Raw genomic sequence first — 27,755 nt, forward strand, 5'->3', positions numbered from 1 at the left:
GAAGCATATGTAGTACAATAGAAATCTCGCTCAAACTCTCTAGGATTGCAAAGCACTAACCCATACATCTCTAATATTACTATTGTGATCCTATGGCATGTCATATCTATTTAATAATTTCCTAGCTAACTTACAAGGGCATTAATAAAACTCTGACATTAACTTTATATTATGAACTCTTTCATATCTATTGTTTAACGTAAATTCATTTTATACTATTAAATATGAATTAACTTTTCTTTAAATTCTAATATGCTCAAATATGTCTTAAAATAATTTTACAACTAATTTGTGTATAAGCACATTATGTTAAGATTTTTGTACCCGTAGCGTAATCGTTTCCTCATAATTGATAAATTACTAAAATGATCAAACTAAAATGATCAAACAGTCAACAAATGTTATTCATTATCTTTATTTTGGATTAGAGGTGTGCATGGGCCGGGCCCAGGAAAAATTTTAGGCCCGTTTTCTAGGCCCAGGCCCGGCTCGGCCCGAAATATGGGCCTAAAAATTTGTCCAAGCTCAGTCCGAAATAAAATTGTTAAGCCTGAGCCCGGCCAGGCCTGGCCCATATTAATTTTTTAGCTTATTTCATTAAATAAAAAATTTTAAAATATAATAAATTAAATATATTTAAAAAAATAAAAAAATATTAAAACAAGAAACAAATAAAAAATTAGACAAACAATTCTTAAAACAATACACAAATTGAAAATATAATAAAAAGTGGTTATATTAAAATTGAAAATAACATGTAAATATGATTAAAAATAAAAATATATATATTTAGTATATAATTTGGGCTGGGCCGAGCCCGGGCCCGGGCCAAAAAAAGTTTACTCGAGGCTCGACTCATTTCTAAACGGGCCTCCTTTTTTTGTCCAAACCCATATTTCGGGCCTATATTTTTACCCGAACCCTCCCATTTTTCAGACAGGCATTTGGGCCTGGCCGGGTAGCCCGGCCCATGCACACCTCTATTTGGGATTGTCTTGAATGATTTTTAAAAGTAAAACAAAATGTATAAGCAAATATTGACTCATTGATTACCCAAAGTTTAACTAATATTATGTTGCATTATATGGACAAATTATAATGTGAGAAGATAACTTATATTAGTAGGTAATCTAAATTTTTATTAATCTACAAAATCATATGAGCAAATAATTTAAATAATAGGGCACTTTTACGTCATCTATAAGTCCAATTAGGGAGATAGCTTGTCTTGACTATCGAAGCAAAGATTGACTCCTATAAATAGAGACATGAATATGATTGTCTGAATTGCAATTACATTGGACAGGACCCAAGTTAAATTAACCATGGATCTGTTTGTGTATTTATTCACTTGTGACATTCATAGTGTGGCTTACATAAATCCTAAGTGAATGACCATGTGTGTGTAACTCATGCGCTTTAATATATTGAAAACTTGCGCTCTCATGATAGTAGGCTGAAAGTTGGTATGTAAGGTACATGACTTATGCATGATATGGCTTCACTCAAAATAGTAGAATCATATCTCAATAAAAGGGTAAATTATATCTTCTCATTAGCATTGTATGGATTATGAAAATGGAAAATGGAGCTTGGCTAAGGGTCATTTGTTTGAGACAAATAATTTTACCATTACTAATTTGATTAATGATCATTTTTATTGCAGAAGGTACAATGATGACCATGAGATAAATTAGAACGAATTAGATGAATAGATTTAACCTAAAACGGTTATGGATATCTTATGAGGGTAACGCACATATGATAAGGTCATTGGACTAAAGTTTGAAATCTGTAGCTTTCATATTGGTAAATGATAGGGAGTTCAGTCATGGTAATTTAGTAAAATGACTTTATAACTAAATAATTTGTGATTAATATATGAAAAGCTCAAACTTAATTACAAACTATTTAAGCTCATATATGTGCAAAACCGGTCCCTCCACTAGCTCAACACAATTATTTAACGGGTTGCGTTTAACATGAATGCTTGTAGGAACCATAACCAGTTGAACAAGGAGAAATGGTTCATTGGATTTACTCATTGGAGTAATAAGTGTTTTCTCTATTCAATGATTAGCTTGATCTGGGATTAATTTAGTCATTTCAAATATCTATTTAATTTGATTAAATGATGAATCTAAAGTGGATCTAAATTAAGAGATCATGTGTTCTAATTAATTAGAATAAAATAAAATTACACATGCATTTTAATATGGTAAAGTGGTTGTGAATTTAAAGAGATTAAAATAGGGCTTGTATAAATTATTTAATTGGGAAATTAATTTTGGTTTATTAACTAAAATTAATGAAGAGTCCAAAATTTATATGTGAGCCTTAAAGTGACCCAACAGGGTCGAAGTAGGCTGACACATATGGGAGAATATGCTTACCATCCAAGCAAGCTTGTACGCGCCACCAGTAGTCCTTGTGGGATTAAGTATGTTGCCCATTGTTGTTATACTCAGCATAGGAATCTTTATTTTATTAGAAGTTCTAAATAATTAGAACTCTAATAAGCCCTCTACAAATATCTCATAATGGCTGAAGCGAAAAGACTATTGATTGATGAAAATCAATGAATTGATGAGAACTAAAAATCATTAGTTGTCAATTCACTCATTCATCTAACAAGAGAGCTTATTTAGGAATAATTTTTTTTAAAGAATTTTGATTTATTATGTATGTTTGTGTTTGGAACGATGCCCACACATCATGTAATCCATGAATTAGAGAAAAGTGGAGAAGGTTTGATCATTTGAAAGCAAAGATTGAACTTATGTGAGAATCTGGAACCAGTCTCGTAATGTTCTATAAAGTCAACTTAGACTAGACTTTTTAAGATGCTCTGATAATCTTTTTGGGCAATTATTATTCCTAGATGTAGAAATTCGATCTCTTTTCAAAATAATTTTTGAATCACCTAATTTCAAGGTTTGTAGCTAAAGATATGGTCATTTTTTTTGTAAAGCAGTGCAATTTCTTGCAAGAAATTGGAGATTAACTACTCGATTTGACAAGGGTAACTTCGACTTTTTGTGACTTCTAACCACCTTTTGGGAAATTCTTATGCCAAAATTGTAGATCTTCGAGTTATCTTCGAAACGACTTTTGAATCATCTAATTTTAATTTTTGTATCCCGATATATAGTCCTTTTCATAAAGGAGTGTAGTTTCTTTTGGGTGGTTTATGTTCGAGTTCAATAAAGCGCGATTTCACTTGCGTGATAGCCAATTGTGCAAAATTGACTTATCTTCCTAATAATTAAAAAGTGGCCTAAAACCCTATTTTAAAAAATTGGTTTTTTTGTCTAATTTTACTGTCGAGTCAATGAGAGAACACAAATTAAAACCTTAAAAATGACATTGTTAAAAAGAGTAATCATGAATCTCAAACATATACCGTAAAACTCAAATGGTAGATAAAAAAAGTTATTCGTCACTACGTTTTTAATTAAAAAAACTCAACTCAATCTCATGATTTCAACTATTATTATATAAAAAATTATATTAGTCTACTAACAATTTTTTAATAGTATTAATAATTTTAATCAAACATAATATTAATAATAAGAGATCAAATCATATCAAAATAAAATAGAAAGATTCAATCCTTATTTTTTTTATCATTATTGTAACACAATATGTTATACTACCTAACCATAATTTGTTACTACTTAACTATAAATAGGAGAAAATTCCTTTTTTTTTTATGAAATGAACTAATCTTGTAAATATTAATAACTTTCAAAATCCCTTAACCAAATTCAAAAGAAAAAAAAGTGTGACTACTAAATCAACTCTAATTAACTTTATCTTTTAATATTAGTACAGAAGAAAGTGACTTTATTTATAGTTGAGTAAACTATACAATTACTGACTCATTTATTAGTGTATTTTTGTTTTACTAATCCCATGTTAAATCATTAACGGAAATGATGACATGGCTTTTTTAATTGGCATAATTGCACATTTAATCCTCAACACTTACACATTCAATCAATTTAGTCTTAATTCTAAATGATTAAATAAATTTAACCCTCTACATTTACAATTTTATCAATTTAGTCTTATTCTTCTCCTCTCTAATTGTCACTTCCCCCATTGTCACAATAGCTAACTTCTCATTAACCCCTTGCGCTCGTTGTTTCTTATTCTTATTCTTGTTATCATTGTTGTTATCCTTTTTCAATGGTGCTACTATTACGAGTACCTCTTCTGCTACCCTCTGTCGCCACCTAGTATGTGTTATAATTGTTGTCCCTATCTTGAATGTAATCGTTCATTCTTCTTCTCCCTCAATTTTCATCACCCACAAGGAAAACCACCAAAGATCAAATTCACTCTTCTGTCCTTTTATTTTCTTCTCTTTTCTTTATTTGATTTATAAAATATTATCTTTTTTTGGTAAAATAAAACAACATTAAGCGATACTATTGAGATGGCACATTATCCCTTATAAAGCTAATAAAGTCTTGTTGAACTAACTCCCACACAGAAGGAGGTGGAACTTCAAATACTTGGACCTCTATGAATTTTGTTGCCATAACTTTAGCTATATGATCAGCGACTGCATTGTGAGTTACTGGGACATAAACAAATCTTCCACCCTCGACACATCATTCGATGAATACCACATAATTTCATCATCTAACTATCAACTGCACCACTTTCTGTAATCGTCTCCATCAAAAAAGCATTATCACAAACATTATACTTATTTCTCACAATTTTTACCCATAGAACATCATTCCTAGTGAGTAATTGAAAGCCTAACTTTATCAAAAAAAAAATCTTATTCAAAGTAGCTAGACTTCGCACACCAAAACCGCCAACATCAATCGATTGGCAACATTCGGCCCAACTTAACAATGCTGGTTTCCTTACTTTACATGTGGATCCCCAAATAAAATTGCAAGCTAGTTTTTCAATGACCCCACCTTTCTACAGATATCTGAAGCTGTTCTATTCGGTACATTAGGTGAGAGGAAAATTTGAGATTTATTTCTATTCACCTTCTGTCCCAAATAATAAAAAAACGTGTCCAGAATCTCAGTTTTACTCTCAACTTGTTTCGGCATAGCCTCACAAAATAACATTAGATCATCCACAAAAATTAAATGTGACAATATTGGGACTCTCCTAGAAAGCAACAGCGGTTTCCACCTCCCTTGACTCACTGCTTACTCTATTAGGTGACCCAGTCTCTCCATACACAACACAAACAAATATGGTGATAGAGGATCTCCCTGTCGAATACCTCGGGATGGTCTAAAGGCATCAATTACCGCACCATTCTAGAATACTTGAAGTGAAGATGATGAGACACAGTTTAAGATAATAGTGACTAACATAGCCGATAAACCTGCTTCAGAGAGTGTGTCCCTTGAGACATGTTTTGAGACGATTTAAAAGAAAAGCTTCTTGAGTATCGATGTTTAATGGAAAGGGCCATGACTATAATGTACATAAAGAAAAAGTGTAGGAATTTCCTTTCAAAGACTTTCCCCATAAACAATAATGATCACTATTTTAATTGCATTATTTAATTATTATAAATTTTTAATTTAGATACTAAAATATATTTTTTATAATAATAATTGGATAATTATTTAATACACATCAGGTAGAGTTTTTTTAACTCCACAAGTAGGGTTAAAAGGTTACACGCTTATTGTTTTAAAATAAAAAAATAAAGAAATGAATAATATATATTATATTTCATATAAATAATATTTAAAAGATAATATTTTATAAGTGCAATTTTTAGAATGGCTCCGCTTAAAGCACCGGGGATAGACGGGTTTCATGCCAAGTTTTATCAAGCACAATGGGATATTGTTGGGCCTTCGGTTTATACATTGGTGCGGTGGGTGATGGAGGAGTGCCCGTTAGATCCTAGAATCAACAGAACCTTACTTGTTTTACTACTGAAGATTCAAGGGCCGGAAAGGATTACACAATTTAGACCAATCAGCCTATGTACGGTTCTGAATAAAAAAATCATGAAGACAATTATTAATAGTCTACGTCCTTTGATGGTAAAGCTTATTGAACAAAACCAGGCAAATTTTGTGATGGTTAGGAATATAACCAAAATAAATGATAATGTTAGTGACAAAACGAAAATTTTTATAGTTTGATGACAAAAAAAAATCAGATGACTAATTGTATAATTTATCCTTAATACTTGGTTGTTTTACTAAATTAACCTAAAAAATTTTGATATTTATAAAAATGACCCAGGTTCAAAAATAATCACAAAAATAACCTGAAATGAACAGTAAAATAGGGTTTTGGCCTGTCAATGGCCGGCACTAACTCGCATTTTGCACCCATGATTGCCAAATGATTGTTTCAGGCTTTAAAAAATTAATTTTTTTAGTTTTGGCCTGTCAATGGCCGGCACCAGGGTATTTTTTTTTTAAATCGTATCATATTGGTATACAAAATACGAGTTTAAAAAAAAACTTTGGGTGCTGGCCTGTCAATGGCCTGCACCAAGTACAAAAAGAAATTTTTTTGCTCTCTAAAATACGAGTTTTAAAAAAAAAAAAATTTGGGTGTTGACTTGTCAATGGCCGACACCCATTACAGAAAGAAAAATTTAATTTTTCTTTTAAAAAAAATTTTGCTCTCCGAAAATACGAGTTTTAAAAAAAAATTTTGGGTGCTGGCTTGTTAATGGCCAACACCCTGTACAAAATTTTTTTAAAAAAAACTCGTATTTTCGGAGAGCAAAAAATGTTTTTTAAAAAAAAATTAATTTTTTTTGTACTGGGTGCCGGCAATTGACAGGCCAGCAACCAAAATTTTTTTTTTAAAAACTCGTATTTTCAGAGAGTAAAAAAAAATTTTTTTGAAACAAATTTTGAATTTTTTTTTGTACTGGATGCCGGCCATTGACAGGCCAGTACCCGAAATTTTTTTTTTAAAACTCGTATTTTCGGGGAGTAAAAAATTTCTTTTTAAAAAAAATTTTGAATTTTTTTTGTACTGGGTGTCGGCCATTGACAGGCTAGTACCCAAAAATTTTTTTTTTAAAACTCGTATTTTCGGAGAGTAAAAATTTTTTTTTGAGAAAAATTTTGAATTTTTTTTTGTACTGGGTGCCTACCATTGACAGGCCAGCACCCAAAATTTTTTTTTAAAACTCGTATTTTCGGAGAGTAAAAAAAAATTTTTTGAATTTTTTTTGTACTGGGTGCCGGCCATTAACAGGCTAGCACCCAAATTTTTTTTTTTAAAATTGGTATTTTCGGAGAGCAAAATTTTTTTTTAAAAAAATTTGAATTTTTTTTTGTACTTGGTGCCGGCCATTGACAGGCCAACACCCAAATTTTTTTTTTAAAACTCGTATTTTGTATACCAATATGATACGATTTTTAAAAAAAATACCCTGGTGCCTGCCATTGACAGGCCAAAACTAAAAAAATTAATTTTTTAAAGCCTGACACAATCATTTGACAATCATGGGTGCAAAATACGAGTTGTTTACTGTTCATTTCAAGTTATTTTTGTGATTGTTTTTGAACCTGGGTTATTTTTGTAAATGTCAAAATTTTTTGAGTTAATTTAGTAAAATAACCTTAATACTTCCATCAATTATTTTCACCCATATATAGCCATTCATTATATTAGCTTAATTTCATCCGATATGTAACTTAATGTTTTTACCAACTACCTAAACTTTTTAAACCCTTTCCCGCAATGTATCTATTAGAGGCCAAAAGAGAATTGAATGAAGAAGAAAATAAATTTCAATGGAAGCCCAAAATTTTGCACCTAAACACCATTAAGTAATTTTATAAACTCAAAATGCGACATTTAAATTTCCACCATGCCCATGCAAAAAATGGCAACAAATTTGAGAAAATTCAATCTTGTTTCTCATTGAAATCTCGAGAAAAATTTTACAAGCATTACAACATTCAAAATTTTTCTCGAACTGTTTATGTTTATTGATTTAATCAGAAGGAGACGAAATGAAGATCATAATATGATCCAAGAAACTGAGATTTTGAGGCCTATCCTTACGTTTCACATAACCTTTGGCTTCTTTCTCGGAATATACCCCAAACCCTTTTCTCCTGTTCTTCTTCCACATCTCCTCCTCGTAACTCTTGTGCGCATAATACGCTTGAGCTGCGCACGCTAATAGCTCTTCCTCCCCAGCTGGCGTCAGATGGATGGGCCTCCGCTCGTAATGCCCGCGACTCGTGCCTTCCAATTCGTCCAGCCGGTCCAGCCCCCGAGCTGACACGGCGTACAGCTCTCCCGTGACTCGGAGTCCCAAACCAGCCATGTTGAGGAGGAAAGGGACACGGTATGGCCCGCAAACGAGCGGGTATCTCTCCATGGTACGGTAAGTGCCTTTGAATTCGGCGTCTCCCGTTCGCATCAAATCTTGAAGGAGCACGTGATTGGCAAAGCCCCGTTTCAAGGTGCCATATGTGAACACGAGGTTCGTACAATTACTGTTTTCGAATTCCACACCCATTCTTGTGGTATTTGGTTGGCTAGAAAGTGAGGTAAAATCAAGGGAACAAGAAGAAGTAGAGAGGATTTGCAATTTGTCAGATAAAGATGGGGTGTGGAGTTCTATTAATAGGAGGATTCCGTTTGATTGGTTAGGAATTTTAACTGTAGAAAATTCTCAATATGGAGAGTGGTGAAATCATATATCAATATGCATACCGTAAATTTATGTGGTTTTATCTAATTACTTTATTATTGGTCAAAGTACAAATAATTAATAATAAATATTATATAATTTAGTTAAAATTAATATAAATAATTTATAATAAATACTATGTAATTTAGCTAAATAATATATCAAATTATCTATTTAATTTTAAATTATATTAATAATATAACATATAAATATATTTTTTTCAAAAAATATTTCCTTAATTAAAGTACTATTATTATGTAAAAATAATATTTTAAATTTAAATAATATATGTATAATTACAAATACATTTACATTCATTAATTTTTTAAAGCATTTTAATTTATGAGAATGAATTGTATGGAACTGTAATTTCAAGTCATCTTTAACTCTTTTCAATAAAAGAATGATAAATTAGATTTTTCCTCTTAATTTTTAATTTTTTTTCTCTTAAAAAAGATTTAAATTCAATTAAAAATACTAAAGATTAGGAGAAAAAATTTAATTTCTCATTTATTTATTAAAAAGAGATGAAAATAACATAAAATCATAATTTTATACAACATCTTTTTTTATTTATATCCACGATTTTGTATTTTAAGCTTAAATGCTAAAATCGATGAATTTCATTAAAGTTTCCCGCGCGATTTAGTGGCTAAAGACTCAAAAAAAATTGTCCATGTGTTTGATAATATATCGTACATTAAAAGTAGATGTGACAACTTGAATATTATTTTAAAATAAAATATTTTATTTAAGAAATGAAAAATACAGAAAACATATAACCTCAATAATAGAGACTATTTTACCCAAATAACTCAAAAAAATAATAATTATAAAAAAAACCTAAGTTCAAAAAATAATCATTTAAATAATCTAAAATAAACAATAAAATTAAGTTAAGGAACTTAAGTGGTCGGCCCCACATTGATTTTTGACCCAATTATTAATTTTTAACTCAATTATTGCTTGATGATTGTGTTAGGTGTTAAAAAAATTGAGTGCCGGAGAATTAATGGTTGGCACCCTTTTATTTTTTTCCAAACCATAGTATATTGGTATACATTTGTACTAGTATTTAAAAAATTTAGGCGCTAAACAATAAATAGTCGGCACCACTTTTTCTTATTTAAAAATTATTTTTGTTGGGTGTCGGCAAACTAATGGCCGGCACTAGGGGTGAGCAAGATTTCATTCGAAAAACTCGATAAAAAATTTAAATTTTAAATTAAATAGTTCGAGTTATTTGAGTTAATTAAGTTATTCGGATCAACTCAAATAAAAAATTAAGTTTTTCGGTTTAACTCGAATATGAATTACACAATTCGAGTTATCCGAAAATTCGAATAAGAAAAGACATAACTACGTAGTTTTGATAAATGTTTACTTTATTAAAAGTTAAAATTCAAAATAATTAAGTTAAAAGGTAAAACTACGTCGTTTTGATAAATGTTTACTCATTAAGTTCAAAGACTAAATCATTATATTGTTCATGTAGTTAAATAATCATGTACTTCGTCTACTAATCAAATAATCAGTCCATCTAAACGCAACATTAAGTATAAACAATAGGATTCTTTAACTCGACTCGATTTGACTCGAAATTTTTTGACTCGATTCGATTCGATTCGATTCGATTCGAAAAAATTTCAAATTGAGTTCGGTTGCTAAAATAGGATTTGTCAACTCGACTAACTCGAAAATTTTTTACTCGATTTGACTCGACTTAATCGAATACTCACCCCTAGCCGGCACCCAATTAATCAAATAAAAAATTGGATCAGAGGAAGTAGATGGCTGACACTCTCTTCTTTGGGAACAAAAAATTTTGTTTTTTGGGTGTTGAGAAACTGATGGCCGGCACATTTGTACCCGATTTAAAAAAAATGGGTGTTGGGACACTGATGGCTAGCACCCTTATACCTGATTTTTAAAAAAAATTGGTGTGCTGGAACATTGATGGCCGACACCCCTTCAATAAATAGAGTTGTTTTGTTTTCCATTTGAGCTTTTTGTTTGTTTTATCAGTTGAAAACCGATATCAATGTTTTTGTTTGTTTAGGGGGAAACAAATATTGTTGAAGATAAGTTTCTAAATTCTGTTTGTTTATGTTCATCTCGATAGAGAAATAATAAATACAGCTGAAAAATGTTGTATCTTTTAAAGTCGACAAAAAATCTTTTATTATTCTCATAATGCCGAATTCGAAGACGACGAATATAACAAGTGAATTTTCATTATTCCATGATTATTGTAGAAACTTGTAATTAAAGGATTTTTTGTATTTTATTTACCCATGCCCTTATTATTTATTTTTTGATGAATCTTAATTTAAACAATGTAATTTAAATTAAATATAATTTTTAGTGGTATAAATATAAATTATAAAAAATTTGAATTTAATTAAAATAAGGATAATTCATTTTTAAAAAAATATGATTTTAATTAAAAATTATATAATTAAAGGACAAATTAATTTAATGGAGTAAATGAAATTCAAGTAATAAATTGGAAAGTAAAAAAAATAATAAAGTTAATAAAAAATAGAAATGAATAGGATTTAAGTTAAAAAAAAAAAGGAAAAGAAGATGGGATATTGTCAGGCCTAGAGAAGCGGACCCCTAAAGTTGATGGCTAGCGTCAGGCCTAGCATGTCAGGCCTTGGTCAGTGAGGGGCCGAATTCAGGCCAGTTAAAAAAAGGGGAAGGAAAAAAATTTCCGATAAAATAGATATCGGCCATAAGTGGATCAGTACCTAAAAAAATATTTTTTAAATGAAAAAAGTGGTGCAGACCTTTTATTGTCTAGCAATCAACTAAATATTAGTATAAATATATATCAATATGCTACAGTTTGAAAAGAAATACAAAAGTGCCGACCGTTAACTTTCCAATACTCAAAAAACATTTTTTTAACATATGAGACAATTATTAGACAATGGCTGGGTCAAAAATTAATGTGATACAGATCACTTAAGCTACTTAATTTAATTTTATTATTCATTTTAAGTTATTTATATAATTATTTTTTAACTTAAGTTATTTTTATAATTATTTTTAGGGTCATTTAAGTAAAATCACCATAAGATTTTTAGGGTAAAAAAATATCACAAAAGTCTCATACCATATATTACATTATATTTGTCTTTTTACTGAAAAATAAATAAATTAGTGAGTAAAATAGTTATATTATTAAAATATGAACCTAAAAATACTTGTTTTGATACTTATATATAAAATATAGTAATAGCTGTCAACTTTATAAATTTATTCAGCTTGACCTCTACTATTTTATTAGAAGTAAAATAGGTTTTTTTTGTCAAAGAAAAAACTAAAAAACTTCATTGCTCCATGTTTCTCAAAAATTTTAACTTATTTATTTCAAACAAAAGAGTGGGAGTTAAATTGAATAAATTTGTAAAAATTTAGAATTAAATATTTTATTATATCTTACATATAAATACCAAAATAAACCTTTAAGGGGAATTATTTTACTTATATATTTAACATATATAAACTAATTTATTTATCCTTTTAATAGAGAAATTAAAATATAATCCAAATGTGTTCCTACAATGTTAATCTCTTTGAAATAAAAAAACTCCATAACTACCTCTTCCTCAAATTCCCTAGCCCATAACTTTATGTTTCCACTTTGAAAGGTAGTCTTGTTAAATTTAATAAAATTATTTTATTTCAAAATAAATAAAAATATTTAAATTCCCACATCAGCTTTAATTGGGACCAAAAAAATCAGACCAGCAGTTAAAATAAACTTTTAAAAAAGTTTAAGAAATCACATTAAAATTAACATGAAAGGTAAGATTTAAAATTAATAATATTAAAATATATGTAATATATAAAAAATTGAAATAAAATTTTTTTAAATTGTAAGTAAAAGAAAATTTAAATACATCACATTAGGAATATTAAATGTACTCAAATTAATTTATTATAGAATTGTCATTTTTCTTGAATTCGTATCAAATTGATTTATAACATTAATTTAATAGACAACATTATTGATAAGATTATTACGAATCATGACGTGGATGAAAATAATTATATAATATTTTATTAAGAAAGTCACAGAAAAATTAAATGTTACTTTAGTTGAAGTGACAAAGAGAATGTATTTTATTGTTTTAAGTTCAAATCTTTCGTAAACATGATTTTTTTTTCTTCTAGATTTTGTATAAAAAGACAATTAACCCTTAAATTATTGTTTTATTGCTTTTTTAGATAAGGATATTTTAATAATTTAATATTGAGTTGAGATTCTGTCATTGGTGATACAAACTCAATCAAAATCTTTATATATAATATAGATTAATCAATTATAAATTAATAACAAAATTTCTAATATAATATCAAGATTTCTAACGAGATACCATTATTTTTAATCGAATAACAATCTTTCTAAATTTCTAGCGGATACATATCAAAATTTCTTAAGTGAAAACAACATTTCTAACAAGATACCAATATTTCAAATGCAATACTAAATTTCTAATCTAAAACCAAAATTTCTAACGCGACACCCATATTTCTAAGGCGGTGCCAAAATTTTCTAATGGATACTAAATTTCTAGCCCATACCAAAATATATAAACTTAATTGCAAATTTTGCCCTTAATGTTTTCATGTTCTTTTTTTCAATTTTGTCCTAATTCTAATTTTGTTCAATTGCACTTTTATTGTTACATTTTTATTCAAATTGATCATTTGTGGATGGAGATGCTACAATGGACGTTGGTTGACTAACGAATAATGACTTTTGTTGATGTGATTCACTATGTGTATTTAATTGTTGATGTAGCATTCTTTTGATTTATGCCACATCAGCAAATCATTTAAAAACAATAAAAATTGAAAAATTATGAAGACTTGTAAGTAAATTAAATAAAATTTTAAAATATAAAATTTAGGGTAAACTATCAAAATAGTCACTTTTGTATGTCTCAGTTTACATTTTAGTCATTTATGTTAGAAATGTTACATTTTAGTCATTTACATTATTATGTTGTAACATTTTAGTCACTGAGCATTAATTGTTGTTAACGGTGTAATGGTAAGCTGATGTGACACGTTAAATTATCATTTCAAACGAAAATTTTAGGTTAAATTATACTATTGGTCCCTATATTTTTTTCATTTTGAGCAATTTAATTTTTTTTCTTTTATGTATTTTTAACTTTCCTTTTTTTTTCTTATTTTCTATTCTCTTCTCCTTCTCCCTCTGTTTTCCTCCCTTCTCCATTTCTTTTAATTAGTTTTTATATGTTTTTTATTTGTTAAAACTAGTCCTTATACTTTTTTTGAACAATTTAATTTCTTTTCTTTTTATTTCGTTATTTTCTTTTTCTTCTTCCCCTTTTATTTTTCTCTCTTCTTATATTCTTTACTGCAAAAATGTAATCTTTACCCAGCAGATAAATCAAGTCCTTGTTTATTTCACATGATTCCTAAATTGAATATCACTCAAAATCGAATATCAATCATTCTTAATCATATCTCGATTTGAATATAACCTAATTTTGAAACTAAAATTGAATCTAACTAATCAATATAAAAAACCATATATTAATCAAATCTAAACATAAATTGAATTCTTTATATTCAAAACAAATTTTTTCTGTTTCCAGACTTTTACAGAATCGTGTAGATTATTTATTTCTTTTCCTTTTATTTTCTGATGAATAAAATCAAGCAAACGATAAAATTGATCTAAACCTTCTTGGATATTCCCAAGCAAGCTTGATTGAAAGTCGAGCATGGATGAACCAAGAGAGAAAGAGAGCATGAAACCAAACTGGTTTGGGTAAAGTTGAGAGTAAGTTTCATATGGTGGTTGTTTTAGTCATTGATGTTGGAAAAATTGTATTTTATGGGAACTTTGAGCCATATTCTTAATAGGTAAAGGTGGAGAGTTGAATCATAAAATTATGGTTTCATATTCTACTCCATGAGATCTTTACAACGATATATCATATGCTCAAAATAGTTAAGTGATGAATGATAAATTGATGCTCAAAGTAAGCTACTTGAAAATATTTGTTAAGGAAAAGTAAAAGCTTAGATCTCACATTGGTCAAATACCAAGTGTGAGATGTGTATATATATGGGAGCCCTCTTGAAAGGTGATTGAATGACTAAACTTGAAATCTTGCCTTGCGCGCAAGGGGTGCAGGTCTAAACCTGTTAGGGTTGGGTGCACCCGCATGATGTGGGCAACGTGAAATGTCTGAACCGGTCGGGCCCAAAATGAGCTTGCGAATATTTTAGCCCAACACAAAATTATTCAGGAGACATAGAATTTGTTATAAAAGGATATTTATCTTATTTTATTTGATTCCAATCAATTTTATTTAATTTTAAATAAATTAATTTATTTGCTCTTTTAATGGCAGATTTTGTGGAAATTTCCAAAATTCCACCATACGAAATGCTTATAAAAGGCTATGAATTCTGTAGAATTTTTTCCTACAATGATACTCTCTCACACCGAATTTATTTTGCTCTCAAAATTCTTCTTTTCCTCTCCATATTTTCCAACATTTCGATGATAAAAAAAGACAACGTTTGTTCGTTGATTGTTGCAAAGGTGCTATTACTTTGATCATTATGTTGTTGTATCCTGGGAGACATTCAACCAACATTTCTCCAAGTATTGTAGGAGTGACCGAATTTATCTTAAGAAAACTGTGTTAAACAGGCCTTAACGTTAGTAAATCTCTATTCTTCTTTTCGATTTCAACTTTTTCTTATGATTTTTATTGGTTTACGTAATTGACAATTTAAATATATTTTATTCTATTTATATTTTATTTTATATATAAATGTTAGTTGATTTATATTTATATATTTTATTCGCTAATGTGTTTTGTCCAACAATTGAGAGTGTAGAGCTCATTTGAAGAATCTGTGAAACAACGTAGTTTTGAGAGGGCAAGTATATTGTAGGTAATATATATAAGGTAGTTGTGGGGGTTGGTTAGGAGGTTAAGGGAATAGGCTCGAAAAATTTTGTTGAGGGTGGACTGCCATAGGTCACGACTGGCGAGGTCCTTGAGTGAGACGAGCTTGTGGACTAGGTCATTGAGAGATCCAATTTGATTCGTTAAAGCGATGATGGACGATAAGGGTTTGTAATTGTAGGGTGAGAATGTGCGAAGCAAGTTCTATTTTGATTTTAGCTTTCGCTTTTCCATTTTTCATAAACATAAAAAAGTTTTAACAAATGGAAAATATAAAAAAAAAACTACTTTAAAAGAGATTGAGAAAGGAGGGAAATGGAGGGAGAAGCAAAAGAGAATAAAAAAAAACAGAAAAAAAAGATAAAGTTAAAAGAACAAAAAAGGAAAAAAATTAAATTGCTTAAAACGAAAAAATATGGAGAGTAATTATATGATTTAACCTAAAATTTTTGTTTGAAATGATAATTTGATGTGCCATATAAGCTTGCCGCTACACCGTTAATGACAATTAACGATTTAGTGACTAAAATATAATATGAGGTAAATAAAAGTGACTATTTTAATAATTTACCCTAAAATTTATAAATATTTCAATACATTTTTTAAAAAAATTTGAAAAAAGAAGTATATAAATTTTGTAGAAAATAAAAATTATAAATAAAAAAATTAAAACCTGAATATCTGCCTTCATTTCCATTGTACTCCACTAGAATCCATATTCCATCCTTTCACGATAAGATCGATACTTCCTTTTTTTGATTTTTGATAAATAAATTAGTTATGCAAATGATTATTTAATATTTAGTTACGTCTTTTTATAAGACAATACAGATTTTTAATTAATACTAAAAATTTTAACGAATACCAATATTTTTAACTCAATATCAAAATTTTTATGGTGATACCATTACTTTAATGGGTATCAAATTTCGGTCAAAGATATTTGTATCTTCAATTTTAGTATGAATATAGCAATTAAGGGTTCAGGCTATTGAATTACAGAAGGAAGAAAAAGAAATTTTGAAGATAAAATTTTGGAGGAAACACACACCAACAAAAATGATGCAAATTCATCCAACATTAATATTATTTTATATATTTTGGTATTTTATTACAAATTTTGTATACCAAAATTTTAGTATACAAAGTTAAATATATTTTATTATATATTATTTAAATATACTATGTTTAGAAGTTTTGTATATCAAAATATATTTTAGTATCGCCTTATATGTTTTTGGTATATTTAAATATGAATTAAATATACAATATTTTGTTTATTATATATTATCATAATTATTGCTAAATCAAATAAAGAACGGAATTTGGTATAATTATATTTATTAAGATGGATCAAATTTTTGTTCCAATATGCTGTACAAAATTTTTTAAGGTATGCCTAAATATTTTGTTAGAAAAATTATAATTTATGGGAACTTTGAGGCATATTCGCAATTGGTAAAAGTTAAGAGTTGAATAAAAAATTATAGTTTTATATTCTTCTCCATGAGACCTTTATAATGGTATATCATATTCCCAAAATGATTGAGTGATGAATGAGAAATTGATGTTCAAACTAAGCTACTTGAGAATATTTGTTGACTAAAAGAAAAGCTTAGATCCCACATTGGTTAAGTATCAAATATGAGATGTGTATATATATGAGAACCCACTTTAAGAAAAAAGGAATGATTGAGCTTGAAATATTGCCTCGTGCGTAAGGGTAGGTCCAAACTTATTGAGGTTAGGGGTGTACTAATATGACGTGATCGATGCGAAATGATGGGCTTTTGAATATTTTAGCCCAACACAAAATTTATTTTTCCTTAACAAATATATACAAAATCTGATTTAAAAGGACATACATATTGATTTTATTTGATTTAATTGCCCCTTTAATGCAAATTTTATCTCCTTATAATGAATATTTCCAAAATTCCTCCACTTTGAATGCCTATAAAAGGCTAAGGGTGAGTTTGGATGGGCGGTGTGTTTAGCTGCGGTTAGTGTAAAAACAACGGTGGCGGTGAGATTAGATACTGTAGCGATACTGTAGCGTGAGACAAAAAGTAAGTTAAACGCACCGCAGTCAATCGCCCATCCAAACGAAGCCTAAGACTTCTTCAGAATTTTTTGCTCAATCTCACTCTCTCACACCGAGATTATTTTCTCTCCAAAATTCTTCTCTTTTCCTCTCCATATTTTCCAATGTTTCGGTGATAGAAATTTGCATTGTTTGCTCGTTGATCACTGTAGAGATGTTACTGCTTCAATCATCGTGTTGTTGTATCCTGGGAAACATTCGACCAACGTTTCTCCAAGTACTGTAGGAGTAGTTGAAACTATCTTAAGGGAACTGTGTAAAACAGGCCTTAACATCTAGTAAAACTCGTTTCTTCTTTTTGATTTATGGTTTTGTTATGTTATGTATTGGTTTTTCATATTCGATAATTTAAATATAAGTTATTCAATTTATTTTATTTAATATATAAATATTTATTTATTTAGGGTATGTTTGTTTACATGTAAATGTTTTATGAAAATTTTTTGTTTCACAGAAAGCGGCTTGATCAACGGAAAATATCTTACAGGTCAACGTAAAGTAAGTCATTTTTACCCTTTTAAAAAGCGTAAATTATTTTTCGGAAAAGAACTCCTCTATAGATAATTTTATTTTTATATAAAAATAAACTTAAATCAAGTTTAATATTATTATATTGATAATAAATTTTATTTTTATTTTTAAGAATATTTAAAATTGTTAAAATATTATATTTTTCAATATTATTCAACATAGATATTTAATTATTTATATTTAGTCATATAATAAATTATTAATATAATAAATATAATTTATTATTTTAATAAATTATTTAATATTTCAATTTTATTTTAATAATAAATTTTAAAAATAATAATTTTAAATAATATTATTCACATATTATTGAAAATATTCAATATTAATATTTTAATAATAAATATTTATTACAATTATAAATATATTAATAATAAATGTTTTATAGTATAAATGTTAAAATATGTCATAAGTCTATGTATACTTCACAGATTTGTAATTTAGTCTTTGTACTTTTATTTTAAAAAATTTAGCGTCTTTACTTTTCAAATTTGAAAATCAAGTTCAATTGTTGACATCATTAAATTTTTTGTCAATTTTGTTGATGTTATATTTTTAAATAAAAAATACTCACTTAGTAGTCATGTAATTAAAAAATGACATTGTAATGAACCTGAATTTAACACAATATTTTTAATATATGCAAAAACAATGTAAAATTTAAAATTATAGATAGAAATAAATTCAATTAAACAATAAAAAAAATAAGAAAATATCAAATGTATGTTTGTTTAATTAAAAATAACTTTTATGAAATATTTTTAAGAAATCTACCAAACAATAAAAAATATTTTACACAGATTTATCTAAATATCAGAAAATATTAACTTTTCTAGAAAAATAAATTATTTTCTAAAAATCATTTTTAGTGAAACAAGCGGAGCCTTATATTTATATAATTTTGTTCGCTAACGTGTTATATCCAATATATTTTAAAAAGTAATGAAATTTTGGAAGGGTATAAAAAAGAAGCCAAAATATTAAAATATTTAATGAGATATTTTTAGAAAGTTTAGTATCATATTAAAAATTTGGTTATCTCGTCAGAAATTTTTGTATGGCGTTAAGCCTTTGCTATAATTGGCTAATTTATTAAAAAACGCTCATTTCTAAAATTATTTATAGAAATGGGCTAATTTTTTTATTATTTACCAGAAAGGTCCAAATTCTTCGAAAGCGCATCCACGTCAGCGCGAAGTCATGGGCTGTGTCAACAAAACGCATCCCTGAGGAAGCGAATTTGCCATGTCAGCACAAATCGCGCCCTCGTGGATGCGCTTTGCTGATGTGGCAAAAAAACTCCCTAGGGACACGTTTTAACCCGTGTTTAAATTTTCATAAAAGATCATTTTTTTAAATATTATAAAAATAAATCAATTTTTTAAAAATTTTACAAGAATAAACCTTAAAAAAGGCTCAAAGTGACAACACCATTTTTCTTAAGGTGTCACCAATTAATATGGAAATAAAACTTACAAAGAAAATCTTTATATAAACCCAAAGTCTCATTTCCCTTATTTTCTTAAGTAATGTAGGATATGAGATATGTGTATATATAGACTCATGTATAAGTTTGCAGCTTGTTCCTAAATAATGTGAGATTCCTTCCTCTTTTAACTAACAATATGAGACTAAATGCTACACTATATTTTATAATTTTTTTACAAAACAATTTATATTTTTTTAATATTTTGTTAACATTTTCTTATATTATAAAATTATCTTTTGAGATATTTAATCTTGTTGCATTTTAGAATTGTTAATATATACAAAAGAACTATTAAAAAAAAGAAAACAAATTGCACATATGAAACTTGTACATGCAATAATCTTTTATTCAACTTTAAATGTTTGAAGTTAATATCAATGTAATTCTAGTTTTTAATATAATTTTCTATTATTTAAATTTAGAAGTTATACTTTTAATTTTTTAATTTTATTTTATATTATGAATGTTTGATTAATAAATAAATGGTGAGTATTTGGCACTCAAATAGTATTTTTTTTGTAATTTTAAAAAATTGATATATATTTTTTAAATATTTACTTATTTTTAATATTTTACTATCCTAATTATTTTTTTAATTCTAATTTTAATTTAATTTTCATCACCTAATAAATGATGATAAATTTATTTCAGATGTATTTTGACTAGATAGATAATCTATTTAAACATAGTATATAATTATGTTAAATAAGTTTTTTTATAGAAATATATAATATACATAAAATATAATAATTATTTTTCATATTTTTATATCTAGATTAAATTACATTAGTAGTCACTTAACTATGATTTTTTAGCTGTCGAATTATAAAAACTTACAAAATGATCACTCAACTATTAGTAATTTTTTAAATATCTATTTTTTAATATTTTACCATACTCATTTTTTATTTTATAATTTTTTTATTTATAGAGTTTAAAATTTTTATTTATAATGTAACAAATGTTAACTTTTTTAAAAAAAATTTAAACTCTAAGTAAAAAAAATATAAAATATAATGTAGCTTTTAATCTCATGTTACTAGTTAAAAGAGGAAGGAATCCTATATTGTTTAGGAACAAGCTGCAAACCTATTCATGAGTCTATATATACACATATATCATATCCCACATTGCTTAAGAAAACAAGGGAAATGAGACTTTAAGTCTATATACAAATTTGCTTTGTAAGTTTTGTTTTCATATTAATTGATGACACCTTAAAAAAATGGTATTATCACTTTGAGCCTTTTTTTAAGGTTTATTCTTGTAAAATTTCAAAAAAATTGATCTATTTTTATAATATTTAAAAAATGACTTTTTTTGAAAATTTAAACACGGGTTAAAATGTGTCCTTGGGGGAGCGTTTTTGCCACATCAACAAAGCACATCTATGAGGGTGCGATTTGTGCTGACATGGCAAAAACACTCCTATAGGGACGGTTTTGCTGACACAGCCCTTGGCTTTGTGCTGACGTGGATGTGCTTTCGAAGAATTTGGACATTTTCGATAAATAATCAAAAAATTGACCCATTTTCGTAAATAATTTTAGAAATGAGCATTTTTTTAGTAAATTAGCCGCTATAATTTACCCAAAAATGTATTTACTTTTTATTTTATATGAAAACTGATGAGAAGTGTGTGTTGCAACATTAACAATACGTTTAGTTCACTTTAATGGAATAAGGTTGTAATTGAATGGAATGTAATGGAATAAAGCTGTAATTAGTAATTCAACTGTTTGGTTGAATGAAATGGAATAGAATTGTAATAGTATTCTTGTATTTGGTTGAATGGAATAATGTTGTAATAGCATAAGGAAAAAAAACTAAAATGACCAGAATACCCTTAATAGATTTTTTTAGTAGATGATTATTATTATTGTTATTAAATTTTAATAAGATTATTATTAAAAATAATTTAATAAAAATAATAAATAATTTAAGCATATTTTAACATAATTATTATTAAATATAATTTAATAAAATAATATAAAATTTAATAAAATTCTTAATATAATTATTATTATATGAATCAAAAAATCATAATATATAATACTATAAAAATAATATATAACTACGATACATATTTAATATGCTAAAATATCATTAGTAAAATAAATAATTTAATTATTCTACTAGGTTGAAAAGCTCTTTTAATTACTAGTCATTTTGGTTTTCTTTAAAAATTTCTTCATTGATACTAGCCCAAGCCGTGTTTGAAGATACTTGTAAAGCTAAAAAAAAAAAGCCATGTTTTTAATTTATTTTTAGGAAAAGAAAAAGAAAACGATAGATTTTTATTAATTACTTTCTCATAAAAGCTAATTAAAATTTCATTTTTTTTACTGGCCTTCTTGTTATTTCTTTTATTTGAATTTGATTTTAGTTTAATTCTATATTTTAATTTTATATTCAAAAATATGCTAATCATATTCGATAGCCCCTATCTAATCATATTCATTTTCAATCATTTTTATGTTTGAACTCAGTTTGTTCCTTTGTTTGAATAACATTTTTATTTGAACAAGGGAAAGTAAAAAGCATGAAGTATCTCGTACTAGAAGTATATATTAACATTTGTTTGAATAACATTTTTATTTACTATGGCTATAAGACTAGAAGTATATAATAAGCTACTAGACCACAAAAGAAGCTGCCCATTTAATGAATCCAAACTACATTACCAGGAAGAAAAATCCCACCAACTCAACTTGCTTGCCTGCCTATCCTTCCCACCTTTTACTTTGCTACTCGACAGTCTTATTTCAAGGTTCAATCACAAACAGAGGCTGTAAAGATGACAAAAAAGAACGTCCGAGCAAGAAAAAACCAAAATAAAAATGACAAAAACAATCAAATTTACTTCAAATCCACAATTCAATACCCATCGATCCATCCATATACATTATTTGGAATCAAGGTAGCAAAGAATACTCACCGTACCAACGATGACTGCTTTGCCATCTTCTACAAGGATCTCGACTATGGTTCCTGATTGATCAGCTTATTGAAACAATGATTTTTCATCTACAGTTAGGCACATAAGAGACAGTATGAAAATTTCAATAAACTATGAATGCAACAAAACAATTGATTAAAGGCTGTACAACAGATTACAGTGATACTGTAACTGCCAAGTGCAGTAATTATGGGCGGTAATCTCTTATTGGCCAAACAAGCTAAAATGCAACTATCAGGTTGGTTGTTGAGAATGCTTCAAGAGGAAGAACTAATATGGAATCTATTTAATATTAAGTCTCTTTAAGGTTAAAGTTTAATCAAGGAAGCATGACTGTTCAATCAAAAAATGGAAAACTAACTGGCCATCTAATTGAAACCTGCAACAGAGTATCCTGATAACCAAAAAGTACCAGTCAAGCTTGCCTAGGTTTCTGTTCAGCATTGACCTTAGGGCCTTACACATTCAAGAGTCCTAAAGATCTTAAAAGCAAAACTCTTGAGCCAACTACACGAAGCGTTTCCTTCCATTCAGCCTCTGTTAAAACATACACTTGTCCCACACTTAAATTTCATTTCTTTTTTTTTCCAGATACTAAAAATCGTTTTTCAACAGAAAGCATCTAAACCATGCTTATGACCAAATTCATTAAAGCATCCTTTCTCCCAATTTATATATGATTGCATCAACTTTAATTTTTTTTTTAAAGTCATTCTAATTCTATCTTCTTTTTTTGGTATCTTTGCTTATATCCGTTTCAATGTTTCCATTTGGATCACAAGCTACGTGTGCATATTTTCTCCACCTAAACATAAAAGGCACTGTTACTATTAATCTAAAGGAAGTATTTAACCAATTTGTTTTTGAAAAAATATTGCACACATAAGATCTTATTCCTTCTCACTCTTACAATGCTCTAAGCAGCAGAGGCATTGATTCTTTTGTGGAAGGGAACTGCACATTTGTCTAGCATCTTACATTAGCTGTCCTAACAACTTATATGCCCAATAAAGTATTTGTAGTCTAACTCCTATGCATATTTTATTTGGAGCACTCAAGACATAAATTAAAAGACACTTCAAGTCTCCAAGAGCTTCGGGCTTTATCTCAAACTTTAGATCCATGATTCAGTGTTCAGATTTAAATAAGTCTAGTTTATTCTATATTTAGAATATAGAAGTTCTAATATAATAACAAGAAAAAAAAGTCAAGAAATGTTAACATTTGTATGAAAAAACCTTTATATATTTTTCCAAGCAGAAAGAATAAAAACTTACTTCTATTTCATTCATCAACTTCATTGCTTCAATGATGCAAAACACCTGACCCTTTTGCACTTTATCTCCAACCTATAGGGAAAGCCTTTTGCATAAGTCCAAAGAGCCAAAGAGAAGCAACTGTAGAATAAACATAATGAGAGAACAATGAAAATCCAATAATCTATAATTTTCAAAATTAGAAAAAGAAAATCCAACTTCTTTCTTCAGCACAGAATCTAGTTCAAGACATACATATATGTATTTAAATGATTTACCTTTTTTTTCCTTTTAGCTCTCGTCAATCAACATAAGAGAAAATAAATTGATAGTTATCAAGATCAAGCTTAACTTAAGCAGGAAAAATTGGGAAAAAAATTGAACAAGCAAGCAAAATCTAGGCAAGAAAAACAAGAAATCGAGAGTAGACCTTGAATAAAAGCTAGTATTGGAAGAAATGTAGACCAAAAGTCAAAAAACCTCTTTGCTTGCTATGTACCAAAAAAGAAAAGGTAAATGAAAGAGAGATCCAAGCCTTCAAAACCCTAGAAATTGAATGGACAAAAAAACCCATAGAAAGGAAAATGATCTAACCTCAGAGCACCCCTTCGCTGAATGTAGAAAAGAACAAGGAAAACAAAAGTGAATCAGATAAAAAAAGAAAACGTACCCTTTACTGTATTTAAGGAGATGAAGATGAAGGGTGAATGGATGCTTGACTTGATTTGGGGATAAATGTTAAGGAAGAAATCTAGAGAGAATTTTGGGAAGAAGAGAGGCGGGCTATTTTGGTCCAAAAATGTGAAAATGTTATTACGGTTCTGGCGTTGAATAGCAATTCAGACCCCTAACCCTTGAATGGCTATTACAGCAGCTGAGGGAATAAGGGTGCAATAGCCATTTTGTTGAATCACTTAAACGGTGAAGCAAACTATTACTTTACTGTAGCACGCGGAATAGTGACGGAATGAAATAGCAATTTCATCCAACCAAACATGCTGTAAGAGTTTTCGAAATCTGACTCAATTTTAACATAAGCCATCAATTCGAGGGCTTCAGTTTTTTTCTTAGGATTCCAGGTAAGCAATGACGACTCCAGAGGTTGAAAGATTTTTTAAATTATTTTATGATAATTTTTTCAACACTTAACATTAATTTAACATAATTAGTATAGATTCTATCACATTTTGTATTTAGTTAATTATTAATTATTTTTTAAGTTAAATTATAGAATAAATATTTAAATTAAAGTATATTTTAATATAAAATAAGAAAATAAAAATACATCTTCTCATATTAATACTAATTGAGTTAATACTGATTACACATAGATTTGGTCAAAATATAAACTAAACTAAAAGTGGGCCAACACTAGCAGCAAATCATGGGATTGTTGGTTAGTATTATATGCTAAAAATGATTTGATTGTTGTTGAAATGAAGTTTAAGTACTAGTATAGGTTAAGCCCAATAAATGGTTAAAAAGGCCAGAAATATGGATTCTCCCCTTTGTTTTTCAAACTCCCAACCCAATTCATCACTCCACAAACCTTGTCATTTAATTTGCCATCTTCAATTGTTGTTACTGCTTATTACAATTATAGAAGTAAACTATATTTTCACCATTCTACATTTTTTTTATTTCCATTTTACACAAATCATTGTAAAATATAGCAATTATAATCATAATTTTTAAATAATTTATCATATTCTATCATCTTTAGTTTATGTAAAATTGTTATAAAATTAGGTAAAACTACTACAAAACCTTTGCACTGTACTTTAATACATTTTAGTCTTTTTATTGAAAAATGATAAATTAGCCCCTGTGCATTAAATGAGTGAACAAAACTTCAATGTTAAAATTTGGTAGTCATATATAAAGTATAATAACAAATTTAGCCCTCAATCTTCAAATATTTATTTAATTTATCCCTTACTTTTTTTATTAGAAATAAATTAAAAAAATTTGAAAGTTAGTAATTATGAGTAATTAAACAAAGGCTAAGAGTTGATGGGCGTGGAATGTGAGAATTATGAGAAATGAAACAAAGCATGGATTTCATTTTCAGGTCAAATGGGGGGCAGCTTAAGTGTTCCCTGATGAAGACAAAAAAGCGGTATAAAAACAGTTGATTGTTGACATATATAGTCATTCCACGCTACAATTCATCCAACATCACAAACCTTACGACATATTTAGTTGATTGAAATAGAATAAAATAATAGTATAGCATGCAATAGGAATAAAATAGAGAATCAATAGAAATTTGAATTGAATAAACGAGTAATAATGTTACATTGTTTAGTAAGGTAAAATGATGTTTAGGAAAATGCAAGTAATAAGTATAAAATTACATTACTATCCTTATTCAATTAAATAATTGTTAATATATTTATTGATATAAATACATTAAATGGATGTTTATAATTTCTTTAAATATTTATTAAAGTAATGAGATAAAACTCTTTATTTCATTTATAACCAAGAGATGATTAAATGTAGTAATTAAGAAAACTTAATTCACATTTATTAATTGAATGTATAGGAGCTTATAAATATTACCTTGTAAGTAAAAATTAAATAATGAAAATTCTCCCATATTTTTCATCCACTTTTTACTTATTATTATTGTTTTATTAATTTTTCTATAACAAGTTATCAGCACGAGCTTCTACAAGTTCATAGTGAAGTTCACACCATTTCAACTTTATATAATTTGCCCGTTGATAAACCGTAATTTATACATATTTTTACCTCATGCCTAATGCATTTATGGATGGTTTCTCCTTAGATTTGGTGAATTCGATGCTCCTAATCCTTTAATTTCATGTTTTATACTTAGGAGAGCATAGGAGAGTAAAAGGAGCGAGAAACGGGCCGAAAACGGAGAAAATGGACCCACATAGGAAAACAACATGGGCTGGACTTCCTCACACGGGCGTGTCACATGGCTGTGTCAATTTGATAGGATCGAAGCACGACTTACACGGGCGTGTCACACAGGCATGTCCCTGCCGAACCCAAGTTTGGTCCAATTTGGAAAAGGCCAATTTTGAGGGTTCTTAGGTATTCCAAAGCCTATAAATACACCATAGAAGAGTAGAAGAGGGCGGATGCACAGAAGGGAGCAAGGAATTGCTCAAAGAAAGCTGATCGATCCATCTCAGAAGCCGGATTCACCATTAAGACTGAAGATCTCCCTTCAAATTCCCTCAGGAGTTTTGGGTTTTCTTATATTTTGTTATTTTTATTCTTTTGAGATGTGTTCTTTCATTAGTATGAACTAAAACCTCTAAATACCTAAGGGAAATGAAACCTAAGATGGATCTTGTTATTATTATCTGAATTGTATGATAAATATTTGACTTGTTCTTAATTACGTGTTCTTAATTCTTGTTTTGATATTCCAGGATATTGATTCAAGTTAAAGCTCTTATTTAAAGGAGGAATAGACCCTGTCTAAGAGTAAATTTGTCATAATTAAGTGGTGTTGGTTGCGCGCCTAGAGATAGGGTGACAAGATTTTGCCGGATTAGGGTGAAACCTAATAAGGGGATCCATAGATCGAGTTAATGCAACCCTAGGGCGTTAATTAGAAAGAGATTTCAATTATTCAATCTAGGTTTAGAAGTTGTTAGTCTCGAAAGAGATAATAATATAACTTAGGGATCTCTACGGAATAAGTTGAATGAATAAATCGTCCGATTCAGAGTCAAATAACAAGTGAAGTCTAGGTGGATTTTTCCTTAGGTATTGTCTCAATCA

At 28.2% G+C, this 27,755-nt stretch overlaps 1 protein-coding gene and 1 long non-coding RNA gene across 7 annotated transcripts; both read right to left on the reverse strand.

Moving 5' to 3' along the window:
• Positions 1-7,777: 7,777 nt before the first annotated feature.
• On the reverse strand, positions 7,778-8,674 carry LOC121213091 (putative gamma-glutamylcyclotransferase At3g02910). The gene has a single exon (XM_041086221.1). It carries the CDS (start codon positions 8,498-8,500, stop codon positions 7,967-7,969), a length of 534 nt encoding a protein of 177 aa, XP_040942155.1. The 5' UTR covers positions 8,501-8,674; the 3' UTR covers positions 7,778-7,966.
• A 13,632-nt stretch (positions 8,675-22,306) lies between these two features.
• LOC107951759 (uncharacterized) lies at positions 22,307-25,012 on the reverse strand. 6 transcript variants are annotated; one of them, XR_005908506.1, is made up of 5 exons: positions 24,658-25,012; positions 24,266-24,478; positions 24,009-24,128; positions 22,711-22,799; positions 22,307-22,561 (listed from the first exon to the last, which is right to left on the reverse strand). It is a non-coding gene; the product is annotated as an uncharacterized lncRNA (long non-coding RNA). The 6 variants fall into 6 exon arrangements; XR_005908495.1 differs by having other exon boundaries at positions 24,582-25,012; XR_001698587.2 differs by having other exon boundaries at positions 24,418-24,478; positions 24,582-25,001.
• Between the last annotated feature and the right edge of the window lie 2,743 nt (positions 25,013-27,755).

Source organism: Gossypium hirsutum, chromosome A02 (assembly GCF_007990345.1).
Source record: "Gossypium hirsutum isolate 1008001.06 chromosome A02, Gossypium_hirsutum_v2.1, whole genome shotgun sequence".
Taxonomy (NCBI): domain Eukaryota; kingdom Viridiplantae; phylum Streptophyta; class Magnoliopsida; order Malvales; family Malvaceae; genus Gossypium; species Gossypium hirsutum.